Source organism: Halichoeres trimaculatus, unplaced genomic scaffold (assembly GCF_033239565.1).
Source record: "Halichoeres trimaculatus isolate MK-OKI-2021-1 unplaced genomic scaffold, fHalTri1.1 fHalTri1_scaffold_14, whole genome shotgun sequence".
Taxonomy (NCBI): domain Eukaryota; kingdom Metazoa; phylum Chordata; class Actinopteri; order Labriformes; family Labridae; genus Halichoeres; species Halichoeres trimaculatus.
In genome coordinates, this window is record NW_027437192.1 from 16,738,527 (window position 1) to 16,760,622 (window position 22,096).

The 22,096-nt window shown below is 41.6% G+C and overlaps 4 protein-coding genes across 5 annotated transcripts; 2 read left to right on the forward strand and 2 right to left on the reverse strand.

The window, feature by feature from the left end:
* Positions 1 to 421: 421 nt before the first annotated feature.
* Positions 422 to 2,410, reverse strand: LOC141802618 (uncharacterized). The gene is made up of 4 exons (XM_074686177.1): positions 2,297 to 2,410; positions 1,780 to 1,858; positions 1,355 to 1,576; positions 422 to 1,241 (listed from the first exon to the last, which is right to left on the reverse strand). The coding sequence occupies exons 1-4, from the start codon at positions 2,348 to 2,350 to the stop codon at positions 844 to 846; spliced, it is 753 nt and encodes a 250-aa protein (XP_074542278.1). The 5' UTR covers positions 2,351 to 2,410; the 3' UTR covers positions 422 to 843.
* A 341-nt stretch (positions 2,411 to 2,751) lies between these two features.
* On the forward strand, positions 2,752 to 7,863 carry klhl7 (kelch-like family member 7). Its single transcript, XM_074686176.1, has 12 exons — positions 2,752 to 3,207; positions 3,311 to 3,413; positions 3,900 to 3,993; positions 4,124 to 4,248; positions 4,382 to 4,557; positions 4,763 to 4,937; positions 5,360 to 5,502; positions 5,754 to 5,994; positions 6,081 to 6,282; positions 6,421 to 6,518; positions 6,623 to 6,806; positions 7,071 to 7,863. The coding sequence occupies exons 1-12, from the start codon at positions 3,079 to 3,081 to the stop codon at positions 7,243 to 7,245; spliced, it is 1,845 nt and encodes a 614-aa protein (XP_074542277.1). The 5' UTR covers positions 2,752 to 3,078; the 3' UTR covers positions 7,246 to 7,863.
* On the reverse strand, positions 7,830 to 12,434 carry aste1b (asteroid homolog 1b). Of its 2 annotated transcripts, none has more exons than XM_074686175.1 (7): positions 12,308 to 12,434; positions 11,386 to 11,636; positions 10,548 to 10,814; positions 9,517 to 10,445; positions 9,046 to 9,277; positions 8,744 to 8,936; positions 7,830 to 8,642 (listed from the first exon to the last, which is right to left on the reverse strand). In XM_074686175.1, exons 2-7 carry the CDS (start codon positions 11,621 to 11,623, stop codon positions 8,300 to 8,302), a joined length of 2,202 nt encoding a protein of 733 aa, XP_074542276.1. In that variant the 5' UTR covers positions 11,624 to 11,636; positions 12,308 to 12,434; the 3' UTR covers positions 7,830 to 8,299. The 2 variants fall into 2 exon arrangements, with proteins under 2 accessions (XP_074542276.1, XP_074542275.1); XM_074686174.1 differs by lacking the exon at positions 12,308 to 12,434 and adding an exon at positions 11,946 to 11,995.
* Positions 12,216 to 20,680, forward strand: smarcc1b (SWI/SNF related BAF chromatin remodeling complex subunit C1b). The gene is made up of 28 exons (XM_074686173.1): positions 12,216 to 12,457; positions 12,771 to 12,890; positions 12,985 to 13,070; positions 13,308 to 13,389; positions 13,472 to 13,564; positions 13,677 to 13,746; positions 13,839 to 13,908; positions 14,004 to 14,079; positions 14,849 to 14,974; positions 15,123 to 15,205; positions 15,798 to 15,904; positions 15,993 to 16,052; positions 16,131 to 16,159; positions 16,271 to 16,383; positions 16,473 to 16,544; positions 16,621 to 16,734; positions 16,970 to 17,123; positions 17,205 to 17,315; positions 17,438 to 17,497; positions 17,651 to 17,909; positions 18,003 to 18,074; positions 18,174 to 18,220; positions 18,322 to 18,424; positions 18,519 to 18,658; positions 19,527 to 19,661; positions 19,920 to 20,052; positions 20,203 to 20,289; positions 20,380 to 20,680. Exons 1-28 carry the CDS (start codon positions 12,290 to 12,292, stop codon positions 20,445 to 20,447), a joined length of 2,838 nt encoding a protein of 945 aa, XP_074542274.1. The 5' UTR covers positions 12,216 to 12,289; the 3' UTR covers positions 20,448 to 20,680.
* Positions 20,681 to 22,096: the final 1,416 nt, after the last annotated feature.

Sequence of the window (22,096 nt, forward strand, 5' to 3'; positions counted from 1 at the left end):
AAATAGTGTACGGATTTTTACTCATCATACATAGCCCACTTCCTGAAAAAATTAATCTGTAAAGCTTGAGGCAAAAGAGGTTGCTAAAACTGTCCCTCTCAGATAAATAATGCATGACCACTTGATAATAACCTTTCAAACAAAGGATTTTCTGAAATTAATTATCAAGATGGCATATGGCAATGTTTGTTTTCACGGTGATGGCTCATGGAAAGCTGCACATTCAATCTGTTAATAAATGTGGAAAATGATAAAGAGCAAATGCAATCCCTCTGAATTAAAAACAACACACTGACTTAACCCTGCAGAACCATCAAGGTACATAAAACTTCATCTTGTTGAATTCCATATAAGACGCACATCATATTGCACTGTTGTACTCACAAAAATGGACATTCATACTTTTTTGATAGCTGTTTATATGATTCACAATCTTTTTTCCATCTAGTGCAACTTGACAGAACAGAATACATCTTTATGGAAAAAGAAGCAGTTACCATAGTGAGTCTGCATTGCCCCCTAGTGATAGTTAGTAAAACCACATCAATTCTGAAGGTCTCTCATATATATTTTAAGTGTTCAAACATAAAATAAATGTTTAATGGAACATTTAAAAAGCAGTTATAACACAAGTCTACATGATATTGTGGTTGCGCGAAGAGCTAAAATGACCCGCAAAGTTGAGTATTTGCTTGGTACATTTCAATATGTTTATGAAGTTTTGCATGTTGCTGTCAATATTTTGGAACATTCTAAGATAGGGTGACTTTTACTGATGTCTGTTGCATGTGCATGTGTGCTTAAAATGTTGAATTTTAAGAAAACATCTAAATGATTGATGCACTACAGATACGCCCCTGCTATCCGTGCAGCCTCTGTGAGAACTTCCCCAGCCTGTTGTTTATATCCCAGCGACAGCTCCTTCGCCCTCCTCACTTCCTTAATGTTCTCCTCCAAGTTCTCCATCAGTCTTCCCTCCTCCTGGTAGGTTCCTGAAGCTCCCTTGACTTGCTCTGCCATCTGATCCTTGCAACGGAGTAACCAACCAATCATCTCCTGAAGTGCTGTACCCTTTGAGATGGCAGCTTTGGCATTCTCAGAAGTACCCTTTACTTCATCTTGAGCCAAACGTAGATGTGGTGGCATTGGTTCTTCTTCCATCTCTCCCTTTGATCCCTTAGGAGCCACATCAAGGGAAAAGTCATAGCCCTTAATCTTTAAGAAGACCCTATGCTTGGCCTCTGGAAGTGGAGAAACATAGAGAGGAAAACAGGAATCAATTGAGGGGGTGCAAATCAGCAATACTGTCCAATACATTTCTTGCCCTGGCAGGGAACCCAGGGTGTGTCATTACCGTGCTCCACTCGGATCCTCCCCAAACACTCTGTTAAAGCCAGGCTTTCATCATGGTTGCAGCCGTAGGTCTGTCGCAGGTTTCTGATGTGTCGGATCATGGCCTCATAGCGCTGCTGCTGTTCATTGAAGGTCTCAGCCATGTCGGAAAACCTCTGGTCTAACTCTGGTACACCCACCCGCCGCATCACCAGCCTGCCAATCCGCTTCACAGTCTGTGAATCTATGGATGAAAACAAAGCATTACACAAAGAGCACAAACATACACACACACACAAACACACACACACACACACAGAGAGAGAGAGAGAGAGAGAGAGAGAGAGAGAGAGAGAGAGAGAGTTTATCCTTAGTTTGTCAGTAAAAATCTAAAGTGTATAGGTCAGAGAGACAGAGATGTAGAAATTCATATGGAGTTTGATATACCACTGTTTGCTGGCCGGGTCTGCCTTGCTGATCCTGGTCCATCCAGGTCATGTGGTCCTGGCCGAAGGAGAGGCTGCCTCTGTAGGACAAAAATTGTTTCCATTACTTATCTCTAAAGGCATAAAGCATTTATAAGGCCTACATCACTGAAGGGTGTGTTGGGTCTATATAATAAACACAAGTGTTCATGTTCCTTATTCAAAACAATATTGTCTTGTTTTTTTTCTCATTAATATTAGAAAAACTTATTGTAGCTCAAAGTTTTGCATTTTGATACACTTTCTGTGACACAAAAACTACAATGATTTGGATACTGCTTCTGTCGTGTCAGACTCCAGAAAAATACACTTCATGCTGCGATTACGGCTTAACTAGTCATCAGTCCAATGGACCAGCAGTAATGTCATGGCCAGTTATCTCACCACAGCAAAGCAGCAACATACGTTTTCGTCCTGACTGTAGCCACCCCTTCATAACTTACTTCAAATAAAACTTTACAGTGTTATCATATAAATACCTCGTCGCCGGAGATGTCATCTGAGAAGCAGCAGCAGCAGAGAAAACGGAGCATTTTCTGCAGCTTGTGTGTCCCTGGGCTTGTTTTCAGGTCAATTACTCCTGACAATGCATCTGTATGTAGTCCGCATTCCACATGACGTCAGGGTCATGAGACGACTCAGAAACTTTTCTTCCTGGTTTTCCTCTGAATCACTGCTCAGGTATGGACGAAGCAGACAGGTGCGCCTACAGGTGAGCTTCTAAGAAAAAAAATCGCTGCTGTTCTAGAGGTTGCAATTAAATATATTGGCAGTACTTTATGAACTGGTAACTGCTATCTGAATTGATAAACTACGCGGGAGCGAGTGTCGTGTAAATTACTAAGTATTATTTTGTAGACATTAACAACTATGTTACAGATAAATCGATTTTAAATACAGGTTTAAGTATAGTGCACTATTTCTATCGATAGGTGGCGAACGCGACTGTTAAAGCACGTAAAAAAAAGCGTAGAAGAAGAAGGAAAATACACAAAGCTAAGTTATTGTAGCATACAACACATTTAACGTTAGCACATTCTTCCCAGTCTTTACATTTGACAGCGTTTCTGTCTTTACTTTTCCTCCAACGACCGTATCAGAAGAAACTCTTGTTAGATAAGCGGCTTTTTAGATTCCTGGGAGCTATCAAGCAAAGTAGCTGCTGTGGTTAAATCATCACAAAGAGACATCATCTGCACACACTGCTGCCAGAAGTGCTGTAGTTTGATTTGACTGGACTGGTTACAGCATTCAGGCCGATATGACAGGAGTGGCCTCTCCAGAGAAGGCGTCAAGCTCCAAAAAGAAGAGCGAGAGGAAATGTGCCAACAAAGAGGAGTACAGACAGCTGTCGAGCATCATGGGAGTCATGAACAACCTGAGGAAACAGGTGTGTGTACATGTAGGAGGGAGACACACAACACTGGAGGATAAGGATGTGTTCTGGGACTGGGTTTGTAATGTTTCATCCTGTTCTTGTGTGTCTCTGTTAGGGTACTCTCTGTGATGTGACCCTGGTGGTTCAGGGGAAACACTTTTCTGCACACAGAGTTGTGTTGGCAGCTGCCAGCCACTTCTTCAGCCTCATGTTCACAAGTAAGTGTGCACACTGAGACATATGATCATGGACAGGACAGGCAGATGAGATTGTTTTCTCAAGAAGTTTCAGTAGAAAGAAATTTTACCCTGATTATTATGGGTGAAGAGTGACAAACTGAGTCCTTTTGTTACTTGAGAGCTCATGGATGTATGCGTCAGGGGAAAAGTAGATTCCTTTGAGCTATCAAATTGTGTAGAAATAGTTAAAGCTGGAAAGATTGAGACTGAAAATGACAAGATAAATCATTTATTTCTGTGAAAATATGCTGCATTCTCTCCCAAACATATCACCTGTAAAGCTACACGCACAAATGGAAAAGTTTGGTCACACACCAGGGTTTGATGTGATTAAATCTAATCTTAACGTTTCTAATTATTTGTTGTTAAAAATGACATACAGCCCAGACTATCGTGAAACATAACAGAACAAGTATGATACATTTTCTCAATCCAATTCTCAATTCTTTCTTTTCTTTCCTTCAGCCAGGATGATGGAGTCAGTGTCCCATGAGGTGGAGCTCAGGAGTGCTGAGCCTGAGATCATCGAGCTGCTGATTGAATTCATCTACACAGCTCGGTATGAAATCTTTTAAGAAAATAAAGGAGTTGACTTAATTAGGGACAGTTTCAACTTGAAAAGTAGCTCTCCAACTGTCACCAGATGTTGTCTCATATGTTTGTGTTGGTTTGTCTGTGATTTTTGATAGGATTTCAGTGAACAGTAGCAATGTTCAGTCATTGCTGGATGCAGCCAACCAGTATCAGATAGAGCCTGTAAAGAAAATGTGTGTGGAGTTCCTCAAAGGACAAATCGATGCAACAAACTGCCTCGGTAAGAACGTGAATCCAGAAAATGATTAGTATTGCTTCCCATGATGTTACTCATGATCTGACTTTAGTATATGTTAGGGTTGAACTACCAGTCACAGTGGAGACAAAATAATCCATGTCCTGTTTTACTGCAGGTATTTCTGCCTTGGCAGACTGTATGGACTGTCCAGAGCTAAAGGCAGCAGCAGAGGACTTCTTCCAGCTTCACTTCACTGAAGTCTACAAACTGGATGAGTTCCTACAGCTAGATGTCACACAGCTCACTCACCTGCTGCATCGGGACAAACTCACTGTCCGGGCTGAGGCCCAGGTACACATTCTTTGACAGCGATATCTCTTTAAGAAGGTTTCACAGCCATTGTCTGGATTAAAAAGACACTTTGGTTTATGGTTGTTACAAAAAGAGGGCAAATTTATGAGAATTCATCCTATTAGAAAAAAGTTGGATGAGAGCTTAATAAGACTGTCCCTATGTAGCCTGCAACCAAATGTTGCATTGTTGTGTTTTGTTTCAGATTTATGATGCAGCAGTGCGATGGCTGAAGTATGACGTGTGTAACAGGCAACAATACATGGTGGAGGTATTGGGGTGTGTTCGATTTCCACTGGTGTCAAAAACCTTCCTCTCCAAGACGGTGCAGGCTGAGCCACTAATCCAGGATAACCCACAATGCCTCAAGATGGTTATCGGTGAGTGGGAGAGAATGAAACACATACAACCAAATATTGAATCAGTTAGAAGGTGCACAAAAAACATGATAAATTAAGACACAGTTGTTAATGTGTAAAACGTTCAGAACATTTATGGTGCAGTAGCTGTTGGCTTAACTGTGTTTTAACAACAGTATTTGTTTTTGTAAGGCGTAAGATTCAATTTTGTTTTGGGCTCTTGTAAACAGGAGTCACAAATCATCTCTAACCTAATTGCTCTCTGACCCTGGTTTGTTCTCTTCAGTTATTTCACATCTGATATGTGTCATTTTATATTACAAATGATCCAGATTCATGAGAGACAGTTGATCTAAGACTGCTTTAGTGCTTAAGTCTGCTTATTTGGCATCATCACACACACGCACAGGACAAAAATAAAACGGTCTGTGCCTTTGTCCCAGGTGGGATGCGATATCATCTGCTGTCTCTGGAGGATCGTGAGGATCTGGGCGAAAGCAGCCGACCACGACGCAAGAAGCACGACTACCGTATCGCTTTGTTTGGTGGCTCCCAGCCTCAGTCATGCCGCTATTTTAACCCCAAGGTAGCAGGCTCCACATGTAGAGCTCATTTTAGTCACACAAGTGGCTTATTTTTTCCACATAAATTGTTTGAAATACACTTTTTTAGATTTCAAAATCGCTTTGTTTCACTTTGCAAAAAAATATTTGTCCTTTGCATTTATACAGACCAGATCAGTTGTAGAAACAAATACTGTACCTTAACTTTTGTATAGTTTGGTCTGTTAAACTCACTCCTTCAAGTGTTGAAGTTATTGTCTGTTTTCTCATGCAGGACTCCAGCTGGACAGACATTCGCTGCCCCTTTGAGAAGCGCCGCGATGCCACTGCCGTCTTCTGGGACAACGTGGTCTACATCCTGGGTGGCTCACAGCTCTTCCCCATCAAGCGCATGGACTGCTACAACGTCCTGAAGGACAGCTGGTACTCCAAGCTGGGCCCGCCTACACCTCGAGACAGCCTGGCAGCCTGCGCCTCACAGGGAAAGATCTATACATCCGGGGGGTCTGAAGTGGGTGAGTTCAGAAAAGTAGAGAAGGGTTAAATTGATGATGCCGTGATAGATTCAACACCTGGTAACAACATTTTGTTCTGTCTGCAGGCAGCTCCGCCCTCAACCTTTTTGAATGCTACGATACCAGGACAGAGTCATGGCAGGTGAAAGCAAGCATGCTGATGGCTCGCTGTAGCCACGGCTCAGTGGAGGCCAATGGGCTTATCTACGTCTGTGGAGGAACAGTGGGCAACAATGTGTCTGGTAGAATCCTCAACAACTGTGAGGTTTATGATCCCAGCACTTCACAGTGAGTTACACACTTAGAGCATTGAACTGTGCAGAGTGGGCTGAGCAAACTTTGCTGCTCTCTTGTTACTGTGTTACTGTTTAAAATAGTGGAAAGGAATACAGAAAAATGTAAATATGTCTGTCTGCCTTATCTCAGATGGAGGGAGCTGAATGGAATGAGAGAGGCCAGAAAGAACCATGGACTAGCGGTGGTCAACAACAGGATCTATGCAGTTGGAGGGCAGGGGGCTATAGGTACAGTAATAATAAATGCCTGCAAAAAAAACACTAAATTGACTTCAAATGGATCAGCCTGTGAAAATATAAGATTATACATTACTGAGCCTTTTTTTTCGTAGGTGGACTGGACTCGGTGGAGTACTACGACATTGCGACCAATGAGTGGCGTGCTGCTTCACCCATGCCATGGCGAGGTGTAACTGTAAAATGTGCAGCTGTTGCTGATGTCATCTACGTACTGGCAGGATTCCAAGGTGTGGGGCGACTTGGCCACGTACTGGAGTACCACACTGAGACTGACAGGTTGGTTCTAATGTCTGAAAATAAAATGAATAGACAAGTTTGACATCTCCCCTGTTGGTTGTTCACATAAATACTTGCAATTTTACCCACTTTCACTTTCATTGGATGAAGAAGCAAATAATATCTCATAATTGTTGAGAGGCTCTAAGACTATGAGATGTTAGTTTAATAAACCCCCAGTTCAGCTACCAAACAGTTTCTACACACTTTCATATCTTTTCCTGTTTATCACTGTTTATAAATAAGTCTTGTATGTGCTTCTAGGTGGGTGACTTGCAGCAAAGTGCGAGCATTCCCCGTCACCAGCTGCCTGATCTGTGTGGTCGACACATGTGGAGTGAACGAAGACGAAGATATGGATCTGATAGACTCTCAGTCGCAACCTGCACCCGCTGTCTCGCCTGCCCCTGCATCTGCCTCAACCTCCTCATCCTCATAGAACAGGCGGGAGATTTACTGGGATTTTGCTTTTGTGTATTCTGCCGTTGGTTGTGAAAGCTTCTTCATTAGGCTTCAGTGGACTTTGAACCTGATTTACACCATTTAGGGCTGAACTTGAAATACCCTTATAGCTACTTAGACAGCAAATAGGTTTGTTCCTTAAATGTTTCCTGAAGTTACATTTCTTTTCAACTTTTTCACCACAGTTGTTGGTCCTGTTGTTGAAGTGCCAGTGGAAAACTATCCTTAATTGTTGTTAAAGTTGGCTAAAAGACTTGGAGTAAAGATTGTTGTTTGGGATGAATCTTCAGAATTAAGTAATCAGGAAAAGATGGACTGATGCAGAGACTTGATTTTTTTTTTAAAATAGACTTTTGTATTTTTTTGAAGCATGTTAAATATTTACTGTTACAGACTTTGGATATATTTCTTCTATTTATTGTTGAATCTTTTTTGTTGTATGTACAGTTATTAGAAGTGTTTTTATTGTACTGTCCTGTAACTAAAGGCTTGTGAGCACTTTATCCTAAGCTTTTTGTGGTTAAAAGTCAACTCGTCAAATAAGTAGTAATAAAAAACACATTCATGATTTAGATTTTTTTTATTATAAAAAGGGTTAAGCTTGAGCACCAAATTCATTTCATTTAAAATACAATGTCAGAAGATATCATAGGTGTTTTTCTTAAGAATGACAATAGCTGCCAAACAACTTTAAGTCAACAGATGATGAAACAATTGTTGGCTGAATTAAACCATCAGGCAGAAACAGCTGCTTTTGTTACAGTCATGTTTTTGAATAAAAGCTGTATAAATCTGCTATCTGCTGGGTCAAGAGTCTGCTTGAAATACTGATGCATGTATAATGATACTTGATTCATTAAAGGTTGAAGAAGGCAAGATTAGTGCAATATATTCTCAAAAAGCTCTTTGCTACACTTAGAGAAGTGCAGTTTTTTACTTTATAACAATGGTTTAAGGCATTCCCTGAGTGTTTTCATCAAACACAGGAATGTTCTTCATTTGGACCCATAGCAAATTTATTTTTCTCTTCCTCAATCATCATCAAACTCTTCCTCACTCATCAGAAGAGCGAACCTGTTGTTGACCTCCTCAATCCCTCTTCCCACACCTGATGCCCCTCTTCCACCCCCTCGTCCTCTTCCTCTCCTTCCTCGGCCTCCACCTCTGCCTCCACCGCCACCTCCACCTCTGCCTCTACCCCGCCTCCCTCCGGACGAAGAGGGGGGATTCATTTTGGAGCCGCAGTTCCTCACAGCGTCTAGCAGGCAAGAGTAGAGTTGTCCGGATAAGAAACCACCAGTGAGGAGAGACTCAGGAGCATGGCCACCTTTTAGGAATCGGAGGAGGCCGTGCACCAAGGTACCACTGAACAACCTGTGACATAATCAAAGACAGAAAAATGCTGAAAAACAGTTTTGTTTTTTGTTTTTTTGCACCATATCACACCAAACTATTCCCTAACTTCATGTCCTTACCATGAAAGGTGAGGCTCAGGCAGCGGCAGCAGCAATAGCTGATTGAGACCCAGTGCACTCCAGAGGCAGGCCTGCCACTGGCTAAAACTGTGAGCTGCACCAACATCCAGGCCTCGTCTCTCTCCGGGCCTCACACGCAGTCGATCCAAACCCACCCACACATGGTGCTCTGCAGCCCAGTTAAGCTGTGGGACTAAGATGATCCACAAAAGCAACAGATTGTAAATTACTGAGGATATATCACTTTTTGTTTTTTAAGTAATTTATAAACTTGTCAATCCATAATATGTTACAAAACGAACCTGTATGTTGGTAGTAGGTAGCTCCAGGCTGGTTGTTCCAGGACAGCTCTCCATAAACCAAGCCCAACACAAGAGCCTGGAGCTGGGGCTTTGAGGGGGTTGGTTTCGCCTCACGTAGCCAGAAGCCTGTCACTGCTACTGCTAGCCTGAGGTGAATAGGAACAGGGGCCAGGGCAGACTCCTGTGTACCCAGGACTTCTAACAGGACAGAAAGACAAACTGCTGCTGGAGCCTGAATTGAAAGAAGAAAAAGAATGGGTGAGGTATCTAAATTAAAATGGCCTGCATATCTTAAACAAGGCAAAGTATTACCAAGTTTGACTGAAACTGTTTGCATTAATTAGTAAAACTGAGTCTACTTTGTCCAGAAGATGTTTGTACACTTTCTTTTTCAAATGGCTGCATTTCCAAATCACCACAAATTTCTTTTTAATTACGAAAAAAATGTTGTGGTCCTCTTTTAATAATTACCTGACCAAGTGTATCTACGTGTATGGAGGTCCTGGTTGGGAGTGGCTCAACTTGGTTTTTCTTCAAGTTCAGTTCAAGACGGTCATATTCCTCCACATGAGCCAGGGATCCAGAACCCTGAGCCTGTGCTACTGTTGAACTGGCTGCCAGGCTCCCACTGTGCTGACCCCTACCTCCACCTACCTGACTACCTCCCCTCACCTTTCCCCCTTGACCTCTACCACCTCCTCTACCCTGGCTGATGTGTCCCTGTACCGTCATATCTCCTGTTTGTAGTAATATCCCATACATAGCTTGGCGTATGGCTTTGGCACAGCAGTGGCTGCTTGCTAGCTTGCTGTTTTCCACTTGTGGTATGAGAAGGACCCTGTGCATCACCAGCACATCCACCACCAAGGGAGGCAACATACCTCGTGCTGCAGCCAGAGACAGGCACCCTGGCAGCCCAGAGTGCAGTCCTCCATGAGGTGCATTACTGGAGAACCAGCGAGCCAACGAGCTTTGAGGGGAGAGGGAGTACTCCTGCATCCCTTCCCACAGCTGTGAACTGAGCCCACCTCTCTTGCTGCTCCTACCCCTATCTCTGCTGTCTTCCCCCACAAGCCTGCTCACCTCCTCCAGAGCCTCTGCTGGACTCGAAAAAGTGGATAGCCATTGAAGAATGCCATCAATGCGTGAAGCAATTGCCTTGCCTTTACTGTGTCTCCCTGGTGCTCTGCTGTCTATCACAGCTAGGAGAAGGTCAGCATCTTTTGGAGTGCCATAGTCATTACCAGTCAGTACAGCACATAGGGGTAATAAATCCTTGTTTAATCCCCTATAAAAGCGACACAGTGAATTAGTGGTGTAGCGCCGAGCTGAGATGTAGCGTTGAGTGGCTTTACCATTAAGGTGGGTCCACTGGAAAGAACTGAGAGGAAGGTAACCACCTAAGTTAAAAAAGAGTAAATAACCAGTTAATGAATCTACAGCAAACTAAAGCCATATTGGGTTGGTAAGTAAAACGAAATAAATTTTATTGCTTCCCACACCTGGCAGGTCAAAGATATAAAAATCACTGTCATTGGTCAGAACAGGGCAGTTCCACTGGTGAGCCAAACACGCAATTTCCCAGTCAGCCTCTGCTGGACACTGGACCAGCGGGACTCCATTCTGAATGAGGACTTGAATAAACACATCCCTTGTCAGAATGGGGAGGACTGAGCCATTTCTGCCATGAGAGAGACTGTCTGCCTCTTTTATCTTGGACTGCAGACGCTGACGCAGAGTTGAAAACTTCTTGCCACTGGGGTCAATACCTTGTATTAAAAAAAAAAAAGAAAAAGGACAAATTAAATTAGTGTGGGAGTGCAAAAAAACTGCAAAAAAGCTTAGGCTCAGTTTCCACTGCAGGAACTTTCCCAAGAGACTCTTTGAGAAGTGCATGATTTTTCCACAGCAGTGACTAAGGTCTACATAAAGTTTCAGGGGCTCGGACTTTTTTCTTACCCTAAAATAGTCCCTTAAAGGGAAGTATTACCCTCCAAAAAAAGAGGAAATTTTGGGGTATGACTTACAGCACTGACCACTTGCAAAAATGTAGCATCTAGCTGGGACTAAAAGTCCTTTGTACTTTTGATGGATATTCAGCCGTCCACCACTGTGGACTAGAATAAACTAGATGAAAGTTGTTCATTGGTTCAGTTGCTGACTGACTACATAAAACACTATCTATACCTTCGTTTAGGGTTTTTTTTTGTTTTTTGTTTTTTTGTTTTAATGGGCCTCAGCTTACTATGTTAATTGAAAAAGGACTTCTGATGACAATAATGGTAGTTTCAGTAAATTTCAGAAGTTGACATTGTTACAGACATTATAAAGCATCCTTACCCCCATCCAGTACCACAAACGGCTGAATGTTACAGGCTGCCAGGGCTGACAGAAACTGGGAGAGGAGGCAAGCAAAGGCATCATAGTCCCCGCCATGCTGCTGGTCCAAACCGTGGTTGAAGTAGAGTCGGAAATAGAGGCTGCAGCCATCAATGACCAGGCGACTGTCCCTAAATTTCACATTTTGGAGGAAGTGTCTGTTCCCCTCCACGTAGGTGGTTAGACCCTGCACACCCATAAGATCTCGGGACCTGGGTGAAAATGGGAGTAGAGAGGTATTTGAGCTCCAGTACCGCGCGATATGGTTAACTTGCTAGTTGTTCAAAGGAGGTGTTTTCAAGATTTTGCTGTTATAAAAGAGACAGGAATCATTCCTATAATACTTTATGCACTGCTGTTGACATTAAACTAGACAAAATTAAAACTATCTTAATTATCTCTCGTAAATGTATTACTACATTACATTACATTACATTACATTACAACAAATAAACTATCGGCAAGTCATGAAAACGTATAATTTGAAAGTTCTAAACCATTCCGAAGAAAATCATATGTACCAATGTCACTTCACTTTTGTTTTCATGTGTAGTTAGTTCCTTGTTTTCTGGCCCTTCAGAATAAAATCAATATAGATTGATTTAGTCAAAAAAATATATAAAATCTCTCATAAATGAAGCAAATATTGTGAATTTGAAATGTTCGTCATTTATAGAGAATAAGTATGCGAGTTATCTTTTTAAAAAATTACACTGAAATAGCTGACAATTAAACATGAGTTCATACTAAACCCTTATGCTGAAGTATCACTACCATGCTGCGTCTCGCGAGAAAAATCGAGAACGTACAAGCTAGCGAGCGCGGCTAGCCAGTTTTGTTCTCCTGTTAGTAAATAATCCTTAAAATGTCCGGAGGAACAAACCTCGGGATTCCAGGCACAAGCCAGACTCCCTCGTTGACATCGGCAAACCGAAAAAAAGACAGCAGTCCTTCCGCCAGATTCTGGGAGAGCCTGGAGACTTTAGCCCAGCTGGAGGTGGTGCGACAGTGGATCGGGAAGCACTACAAAAAGGTAGATAGCTGGCTAACAAGCTAGCCGCCCCCTACTAGCAAGTCCCGTGTCAGACTGTAAACAAATGGTCATGCTGCATAACGTCTCTGCTCAATGTTTTCACTTTAAGATTTCATGATAAGTGAAAGATATGCAGTCTGCCTTCACTATACTAATAAGGATGTGCATGCAGCTGAGCACTAGGTTTAGAGCCAAACAAATAAAACGCTGCAGTCTGAAAGAGTGTCGAAGAAATGCACTTGCTTTATTGTACATCAAATTCCATAAGTGAAGGGTTATTCTCCCAATCATCTTTGAATTATTGTGTTATCAGTATGTGCTGGTGGACGCTCCTTCGTGTCAGGCTCTCGCTGCAGTCACCCTGCAGCTTCTCCAGTTTCAAGAGGAAGCCTTTGGTAGACAAGCTGTGAATCCCGTTCTCACCAAGCTTCCTGTAAGTTATCTTCTTGCGTGTTTTTGACAAGCCTTTTCTCATATTTTCAACCCACTGTTCCAAAACGTGATTATAACAAATATTTTGTCTGAAGGCACAATGCTTCCTGGACTTACGGCCAGGTGGTGGACTCTGCCACATCCTTGGTACTGCCCACAAGTTCAAGGCAGAGCAAGGCTGGTGAGTTGACATTTGATATTTATTGATGTTCACAATGACAAAAAAGAAACACTTATAGAAATACAAGCCAAGGTAAACAATTGTACAGAAGAGGAGAGAAGCCCAAGTGCCTTTATAAAATCCTCTCCTTGAAAACAAATTCGTTACTAGATTTGGTCTGAGTTGCACTCACTGATGCCTTTTCTGTTCACCACATTATTCCCCATAGTATCTCATTACTTTTTCTTCCTTTTACAGGCGGAGGTTTGACTTGCAGAATCCATCCAGAACTGAAAGGAATGTTGAGATGTTTGGTGCAATTGAAAGAGCACTCATCCAGGTGAGAAAGAGGAGTATTTAAATGCACAAACATGAGTCCATCAGAAATTTTCTATTAATTAACTTGGAACTTTTTTCCCCAGAACAATTGTATGTCCTTTCCTGCGGTGTATCTGGACCCTATGCTGGATCAGGAGCTGGCTAGCAGACTTTCAGATATCATCACAAAACACCAGGTGAAGTGGTGAAAGAAAAAGTTTTGAATTTAAGATGGAATAATGGTGAGGAGATTTTTAATGGTGAGAAAACATAAGCAAATTCAGATTCAGTGCCTTTGTTCTTCCACAGGGTTCACTCACTGAGGATCGAACACTTGCCAGTCACCACATCCACCCCTCACCCTCCTTAAAAGACGAAGGTCAGTTTTAGAAAGTACTAACACATGAGTGTGTAGACTTTGAAAATGTCCAATTAACCTAAAATACACTCATCATGCAAGTTTATTTGTAGATGAATGGATGCGTCCTGTCATGCGGAAAGACAAACATGTCTTGGTACACTGGGGCATGCACCCTGACAGGTATTGCTTCAGCTCTTTCTCACACACACACATTAATGCTTATGTACAAACAGAACACTAAATAAATGTGATTTTTTTATGCACTTTTTTGACAGTTATGACAGTTGGCTGTCTTCAGGTGATGTTGAAGGAGAGGTTGAAGAGCCACCTCATTCAGAGAAGCCTTGGCGGGTTAGTGCAACAATCTTCAATTATACCACTCTATTTTAAAAGCACACATCTGTTGCATTTATTATACTGAGCCACTATGATAAATTTGTGCAGAATGACACAAGTCTTTACACGTTATTTGAATATTGGATCATCTGCTGTGCCAGCCTGTTTGCTGCACAGCTGGAGTTATCTTGACTTTCAGACATGTTTAGACCAACATTTAGCATCTAACAGTATTTAGGTGATAGCTTCAAGTACAGGTGTAAGAGACATGGAGACGCATCAAAATCCCATCACTCACACTCCCTTTATCCACATTTCAAATGGTTTACAACAGTCAAGCGCTGTTTTCTCAACTGACATCTATTTAAGTAGAACACCATCAAAGCCAAAGAAGAAAATTAGCAAACTGGACTTTGTTTAGTAAAGTAAATTGCTGCTTGTGTTCAAACGATACATTTAGTTTTTGCAAATGAAAATGATTGGATTAGAACTGGGTAGGAAAATCCTTAACTTTCCCAAAGGGCAACTTGGTTTGCAACAGTTGACCAGCTTTGTTTGCTCTAGAGCCAGATCTGATGAAAGTGGTCACTTTATGTTGTGTTGAAGCTAAGGTACTTAAAGCTTTCTGTCCCAAACAGTGCACTACTAACATAATAGAGGCATTTATTTTATTTTATGTCAAAATCTCAGTAGGCAACTCCAAAAGTGATACCTATATTTTTCTCTGCTGAACTCTTTCTGAAGGAACCACATAAATCTGAATGTTTTTTTCTTTATGCTTTAGGTCCATGCTGGCTGGGTGCTGGATACAGACATTTTCAATGAATGGATGAATGAGGAGGACTATTGCGTGGACGATAGGAATGTACCTGTCAGTCTCCGCAGGCGGATTCACCTCAGAGATGAGCAGGTTTGTGTGGAGCTGTTAATAATTTGAACATAGGAACTATTTTTTAAAAGTAAATCAGATTATAGGTTCTTGTGTTTAACCTCAAGTGAATCAGGAGACCTTTGTTTTCAGCTGAGAAATTTCACTTTTTGTCCCTTTCTATCTGCAGGAATCCAAAGCCACTCCTGCCAAAAAGAGAAGACGCTCTCCATCTCCTCCCCAGACTGAGAGCAGGAAGAAAGGAAAGAAGGGGTGAGAAACAACAAATAAACATTTATTTATTCTCATGTTTCGGTCCTGGGTGATTCATGATCCCTCAAATTTTTAAATGCTAAATATCTTTTGGAACCACAGGACGTTTAGTTGAAGTCTTGAAGGTTTTTGAGATATGAAAACACATGTCTGAAAACACATTTTATGTACAAAACCATGTTCATCCATAAAAAGTGTATTTGGAAATAAAAGAAAATCGTTTTAATGAGATGGAACTTCAGAATAGAGGAATATAAATACCTTCAGATTTCACAATGAAATAACATTTATTTCAACATACAAAGTGCTGAAAATAACTGTGGTCTTGTCTATAAAGATTTTTGATATGTGTGCTTTATTGTGTATTTTTAAAAACTCATCACTGCAACAAAAAAGCACTCTGAGAGATGATGAGTGTGTTAAATGCTAGCATACCTCCCCAGATTTTATATGCAAAAAGTTTGATCGACTTATCTGCTTTCAAATCTACCCCCAATTGAAAGTGAATATATAAATCATAGTTCCTATGCTTTGCTCTGAAGGGTTAAGTGTGTAGAATCATCATTGCTCTTCTATGTGTGTCTGTGAACAGGAGAAGGCGTGGACAACAGGAAGAAGAGCCAGAAGAGGATTTGACCAAAGATATGGAGGACCCTACCCCTGTTCCCAACATGGAGGAGGTTGTTCTGCCTAAAAACGGTAAAGTCTTGGTAAAAACTTGGATTGAGAAACCATCTGTTAAAAGTATGTCTTCCCTCAACTTGTATTCTGTCATTCTCTCTTTTAGTCAACCTGAAGAAGGACAGTGAGAATACTCCTGTCAAAGGAGGGACCATGGCAGACTTGGGTATGTAAACAAATGTTAAAGCAAGTGCTGAGGCACAAGTTAGCATATGTTAACCATCCTCCTATTTCTTGTTTCCAGATGATCAGGACGACGATTTCCCAGGAAGGGTAAATTCACCTTTTTTCCCCTCACTTTTAATGCTTAACTGCATGAGAGTTCAGACGTTGTAATTTCTGTTTATTGTTTTTTTTAATCCACTTGTGTTTCTGGACTTCCAGGAAGATGAAGAGGGGAGAGAGATACCTCGCCTGTCAGAGGCAGAGGAAAGCATCCCTGAGCAGACGCATCACATCATAATACCAAGCTACACATCGTGGTTCAATAACAATAGGTAAATTTATATCTTACACTAACCAAACAGCTTTCTCCACATAACTCAGAAGTGTAGTCACTAAAAACCTCTTTGTTCATGCATTTCAGTATTCACTCAATAGAGAAACGAGCTTTGCCTGAATTCTTCAATGGAAAAAATAAGTCCAAGTCTCCAGAAATGTGAGTACAGCAGACAGTCAGACTCATCATTTGATTGAAGACAGCACTATTAAATGATCTTTCCTGTGCACTGCAGCTACCTGGCATACCGTAACTTCATGATCGACACGTACCGCCTGAACCCACAGGAATACCTCAGCTCCACATCCTGCAGGCGCAACCTCACTGGAGACATCTGCGCTCTCATAAGGTAGACTTGAGTGTGTGGGTTGTTGCCTGCTGCATTTGCTAAATAAAGTGCAGCATGTGGGTGTTGTGGAATAGGAATCAATTATTGAATTTAATCTGTAAATGCAGAGCAGGAACACATGGTAAGTAGGGTGTTTAGTGTGTCTGTGATATTCACATGTCTCCGTCTGAGGAAGCAGTTTTTCATGCTGAAACAGGCAAATAACTTTAACAATAAAAATCCTTTTTGTGTTCAGGGTTCATGCATTTTTGGAGCAGTGGGGTTTGATAAACTACCAGGTGGATGCAGAGAGCCGACCCCTCCCCATGGGACCCCCACCCACCCCTCATTTTAACGTGCTGGCAGACACGCCGGCTGGGCTGGCCCCCCTACAACACAAACCTCTGCAGGTAGAACACAGACACATCCAGAGAGTACTCAACATTCACTGTACATTTGATGTTTATGCTGATAAAGTCTCTCCTCTGTAGGTTTCAGCCTCACAACACATGTTGTATTTCCCAGAAAAGAGCAGAGAGAAGCCTTCAGACTGCCAAAACTTTGGTCTGCGCTCTGACATCTACGCCAAAAAACACCCAAAGGTGCCATTCAGTAATTTCTGTCATTGTCTGTAACTTTTTCTGTTAGTTCATTTAACTAGTCTCTCATTTCAATGATTAATGTGTTTAAAGTCTGTCCTCTTAAATCCAATGGCATGTCTCAGACTAAAGGAGCAAGTGCAGGAAGGGAATGGACAGAGCAAGAGACGCTCTTGCTATTAGAGGTAAGAAAATCTTTGATTGTATGTATGACTCACATCCGCTTCTAAAGGAGAATATTTTATGATAAATTTATGCAAATCTGTCCTAAAAGCCTTGGATTTTTAGAACTTATTCTCAGCCTTGCCCGTCGTCTTCTTCTTGTGTGTCTCCCTCAGGCCTTAGAGGTCTACAGGGACGACTGGAACAAAGTCTCCGAACACGTGGGCTCCAGAACACAGGACGAGTGTATCCTTCACTTCCTTCGGCTGCCGATTGAAGACCCTTACTTGGAAGACTCTTCGGCCTCCCTCGGCCCGCTGGCGTACCAGCCTGTGCCTTTCAGCCAATCAGAAAACCCCGTCATGAGCACTGTGGCCTTCCTTGCATCTGTGGTGGACCCACGGGTAGCATCATCTGCAGCTAAAGCTGCTCTGGGTGAGAGAACAGAGGGAATTCTGTTTGTAGTTAAACAAAAGTACAGGAGATGGTATAAATCTTGTACACTTAAATATTGTTTTTTTTTTTTAGAGGAATTTTCAAGAACGCAGGAGGAGTCAGGGGATAAGACCTCTGAAACATCCAACCAGCCTGAAAAATCAGGTGAGATTGAGACAAGATTGACATGCTTTTGACATCAGGAAACAATATTTACTTTTTTTACTCAACGCGTGCATTTTTCTTTCTCCCTCTGTCCCTCAGAATTGATGGATACAGAAAAAACGGAGTCAAACTCCACTTCCCATCAGGTGAAAAGCAGTTGTTTATCAGAGACACTTTCACCTAATCCACTGGTGGATTTTGAGTCTTAACTTTCCTGTGTCTGTGTGTTTTTATGTTTTTTTTTCAGGTCCCTCTGAGGGCAGATGGGCTGAATATAGAACCAACTGGGGCTAAAGTTGAAGGAGTCAAAAGAGAAAATGCTGACAATATACTTACAGAGGAGAGTGATGGTATGTAATCATGTATAAGGATTTATTTATAAGTACATTCTGTGTATTTGCCACCATAGTTGTTTACATTCAAGCAAACCTTTCTCCAATCCAGGAAGGGGGGATGACGAGGAAAGCGTGGGGCCACGGGAGGCAGATGGGGATGATGGGAGGGTGATGGAGCAGGATCTAGTGGAAGCCACCGTTGCCACGGCAGCAGCAGCTGCTTTGGCCTCAGCTGCCACGAAGGCCAAGGTAAGCCCACCCCTCTGCTTCAAGATGGGCCAATCACAGGAACACAAAGCAAAGAAAGGGTTTAAACAAGAGGCTTTGTCACAGGCACCATCTTAGAGATTACTGTAAGACCTGGCTCTGCACATCAAGGATGTCCATCCGTGATATCTGTCAGACTGGGGGTGGAGATTACCTGAAAAAGATCCTCTAAACAATTTTCGACAGCTGATTTTAAATTGGTCGGCTTTGTGAACTGTAAACAGGGCTGTGTTGTCAGGAAGTCATTTGTTGCTCTTGCACTGATTTTCTCTACAGGTGATCATCAGTTTTAGGGGCATGTCCTGCCATTTCTGAAATCTTAAGAAGTGCTGATAGGCAGTTAACTGTGCTGTGGTTTCCTTATTTTAGCCTATGTGCTTGTCAAAGCTACACTCACAATAAATGATGAGTTATCTGGACTGTGGACTTATGGATGTGTTGTTTGCCTCTTTGTTTGTTTTTTCATACGGCAAACAGAATTCGAAGTCTACAATTACGGCAGTGGACTCTTAGAAAAAGAAAATTCTAGCAATATTATAAAACTACAGCAGTGTGAGCACTGATTACTGTACTGCCAAAAAATCACAGTTTGATTAATATTTTCAAGCCTCTAGTTGCTGATGATTGATTTAGTTGTTTGCCTCTTTGAAGTCTTTCAATTTATTTTCTGTCTCCTTCTTTGCCACGCTTGGTTACATCCAATTTAATTTACCCTCCTCTCACCTCTTATCTTCCTCACCTCTTCCTCCCTTGTCTTTACCTTCTTCCTATCTGTCAAATGTACTTAACACACAGTTTCACTGTTCACTTGGTCTCTTTTCTTTCTGACTTTTTCTCGTTGTACGCGCAGCACTTGGCGGCTGTGGAAGAGAGGAAGATCAAGTCCCTGGTGGCTCTGCTAGTGGAGACACAGATGAAGAAGCTGGAGATCAAGCTGAGGCACTTTGAGGAGCTGGAAACCATCATGGACCGCGAGAAAGAGGCTGTGGGTGAACATAGTATAGGGCTCAAGTTTTTGTTGGATTCATTTTGAACCCCCAGTTTCTCAAAAAAGTTTAGAGGGATCATTCAAAGGGTGATAATAAATAAGTACCTAAGGACTGAAATTAGACTTTACTAATGTCTGTTCTTTGCTTTGACCTTGTAACCCTGTCATCAAGAAGCTACAGTTACATATTTAAGAAGTTAGCATGTATCATCAAGACTCTGTGTTTGTGTGTGTGTGTGTGTGTGTGTGGTGCAGCTGGAGCAGCAGCGGCAGCAGCTCCTGTCAGAGAGACAGACGTTCCACACGGAGCAGCTGAAACAAGCAGAGATGAAGGTTCGCCAGCAGAGGGAGCAGCAGGGACAGCCAGGCTACACGGTGCCGCACTCAGGTCAGATCAGAAGTGAAACATGACACACTTACAAATCAGGGAGTTAAAGACTAAATCCCCCCCCTAGTTTGATGTGTTTATATTTTAGCAGAACTTGTACTTGCCAACTGCAATTTCTTTGAAACGTTAACCTCTCTTTTTTTTTTTTAGGCCAGGCTGTGCCAAACCGAATGATCCCCAGTGGAGGAAATGCCCAAACAATGGCCCCTCGACATCCTGGAGCTCCCAATGGCATGTGTGAGTGTGAAATTGAAAGTTTGATTTGTGCTTTTGTAGTTTGACTCTGTGTATACTGTGTCTTCTTAACATCTTCTGATTCTGTTGCAGATCCATCCTCGCAGTCTGATGGGATAGCAGCAGCCCAGTCCGGTCCAAACGCATCAAGCCACAACTGAACTCACAAGACAACCACAAACACACACACATACACTCTGGCAAACATATTCAGTAGCAACTGTTAAAAAATTTGGCATGAGTAACTGTTCAGTCGTCCTTTTGTTTATAGACACGCAAGCACAGACACAGTTTATGTGTATTTGGGTTCATTAGTTCCTCAGTCTGTGAAATATTTGTGCTCTGATGTCAGAGTTGAGAAGTCTGAAGATTAAACTCGGCTCATTAAAGTTTATCTTATGTTCTTTTCTATCTGGTTTCATTCTGTGTGTATAATTGTGAATTGTTTCCCACGTGCCCTAGAGTTGTGCAATATTTAAACTTAAAACTGTTTCTTTTACTGTGACCTTCTGAAAAACTGGCTGTTTGCACACTGAAATACAAAACTGAACTCATCTCAAATACAAAGCAAACCACATATGTGTTCAGACAGTGGTGGTCTTAATATGAACAGTACACATACTGTCAGGTTTCAAAGATGAAGATAAAAGAACTCAAATGAAATAAAGATTGACAGTAGTATTCCATTTTTTGCTCCACAGCAAACATATTTTATGAATCTCTGGTGTTCAATCTTTTTCATCTTTTTGTCCTAAACTGGCTTCACTTTTTGGGCACCTCATTCATTTTGTGCATCCAGTTTTTCCTAATGAGGAGAAACGAAAAGACAAATCTATGTCCACTGTTCTCCAGGTGTTTTGGAAAAAATTGCACAACTTGAAAAGTCAGTGTATGTCTAGTTATTTTGGTGTGTTTTTAAGGTACTTTAAACAGTTTTTTTTTAAAAGTCAGACCCATCATTTGAAAACTGTACACAAAAAAGGGGAAGATATGCAACAGGTTTTCTTTTAATATAAATGCAGGTCTAATTAAAATCCAAAAGAGGATTCGAGAATGTTATAAAAGCCACGACAGGCAGTCCTCATGTTGTAGATACTGTGGATGTTTATAGTTCAAGAAGAAGTCATTTATCTAAGAATATTTTTCAAAAGTGAGCACCAAGAATATTGTTTGGTGAAATATGTATCTCAGAAAGGTTGCACAGATCTTTGAGAATAACTTTGGACAGTACTTTTAAAAGTGCACATGTGAATCATCAAATGCATGTAGGCAGAAAAGAGGAAAATGTCATCAAACAGTGCGCTGGAACAATGAATCTTATTTGATTCATTTGATGTGGACGATCAGAGCTACAAAGGAGCTGTGTCCACTAGCCAATGGCTGGATCTGCCCCTTCTTCTCCGAGTTAACATTCACATCACTGGCAGAGAAGCTCTGTGTTTACCAGCAGCCTCTCATTGCCTGCAGTGAGGCTGTGGTGTCAAACGCTGCTTACTCTGCTAAAATGAGAACATCAATAACATTCAGGTACTACGCTCAAATTAAACAGATATGAACATTTACAGCATGTACCTCATGAGGACATTACTCTGTTTGAATACTTGATATAAGCACTGCTTGCAGTTTTCACAGTTTTAATGCACACCAGCTCATTTGAAGGCTTTGATGCTGATTTTGCTCTGCCTGACCCATGTTATCATTTTATACAAACCAACTTTATTAGCATGTTGTGTCAAGAACTTTTAAAACCTTGTGTACACATGTAAATCATTTAAACTTCAAAATTGTCCAAGAAAATGCTTTTGAAACT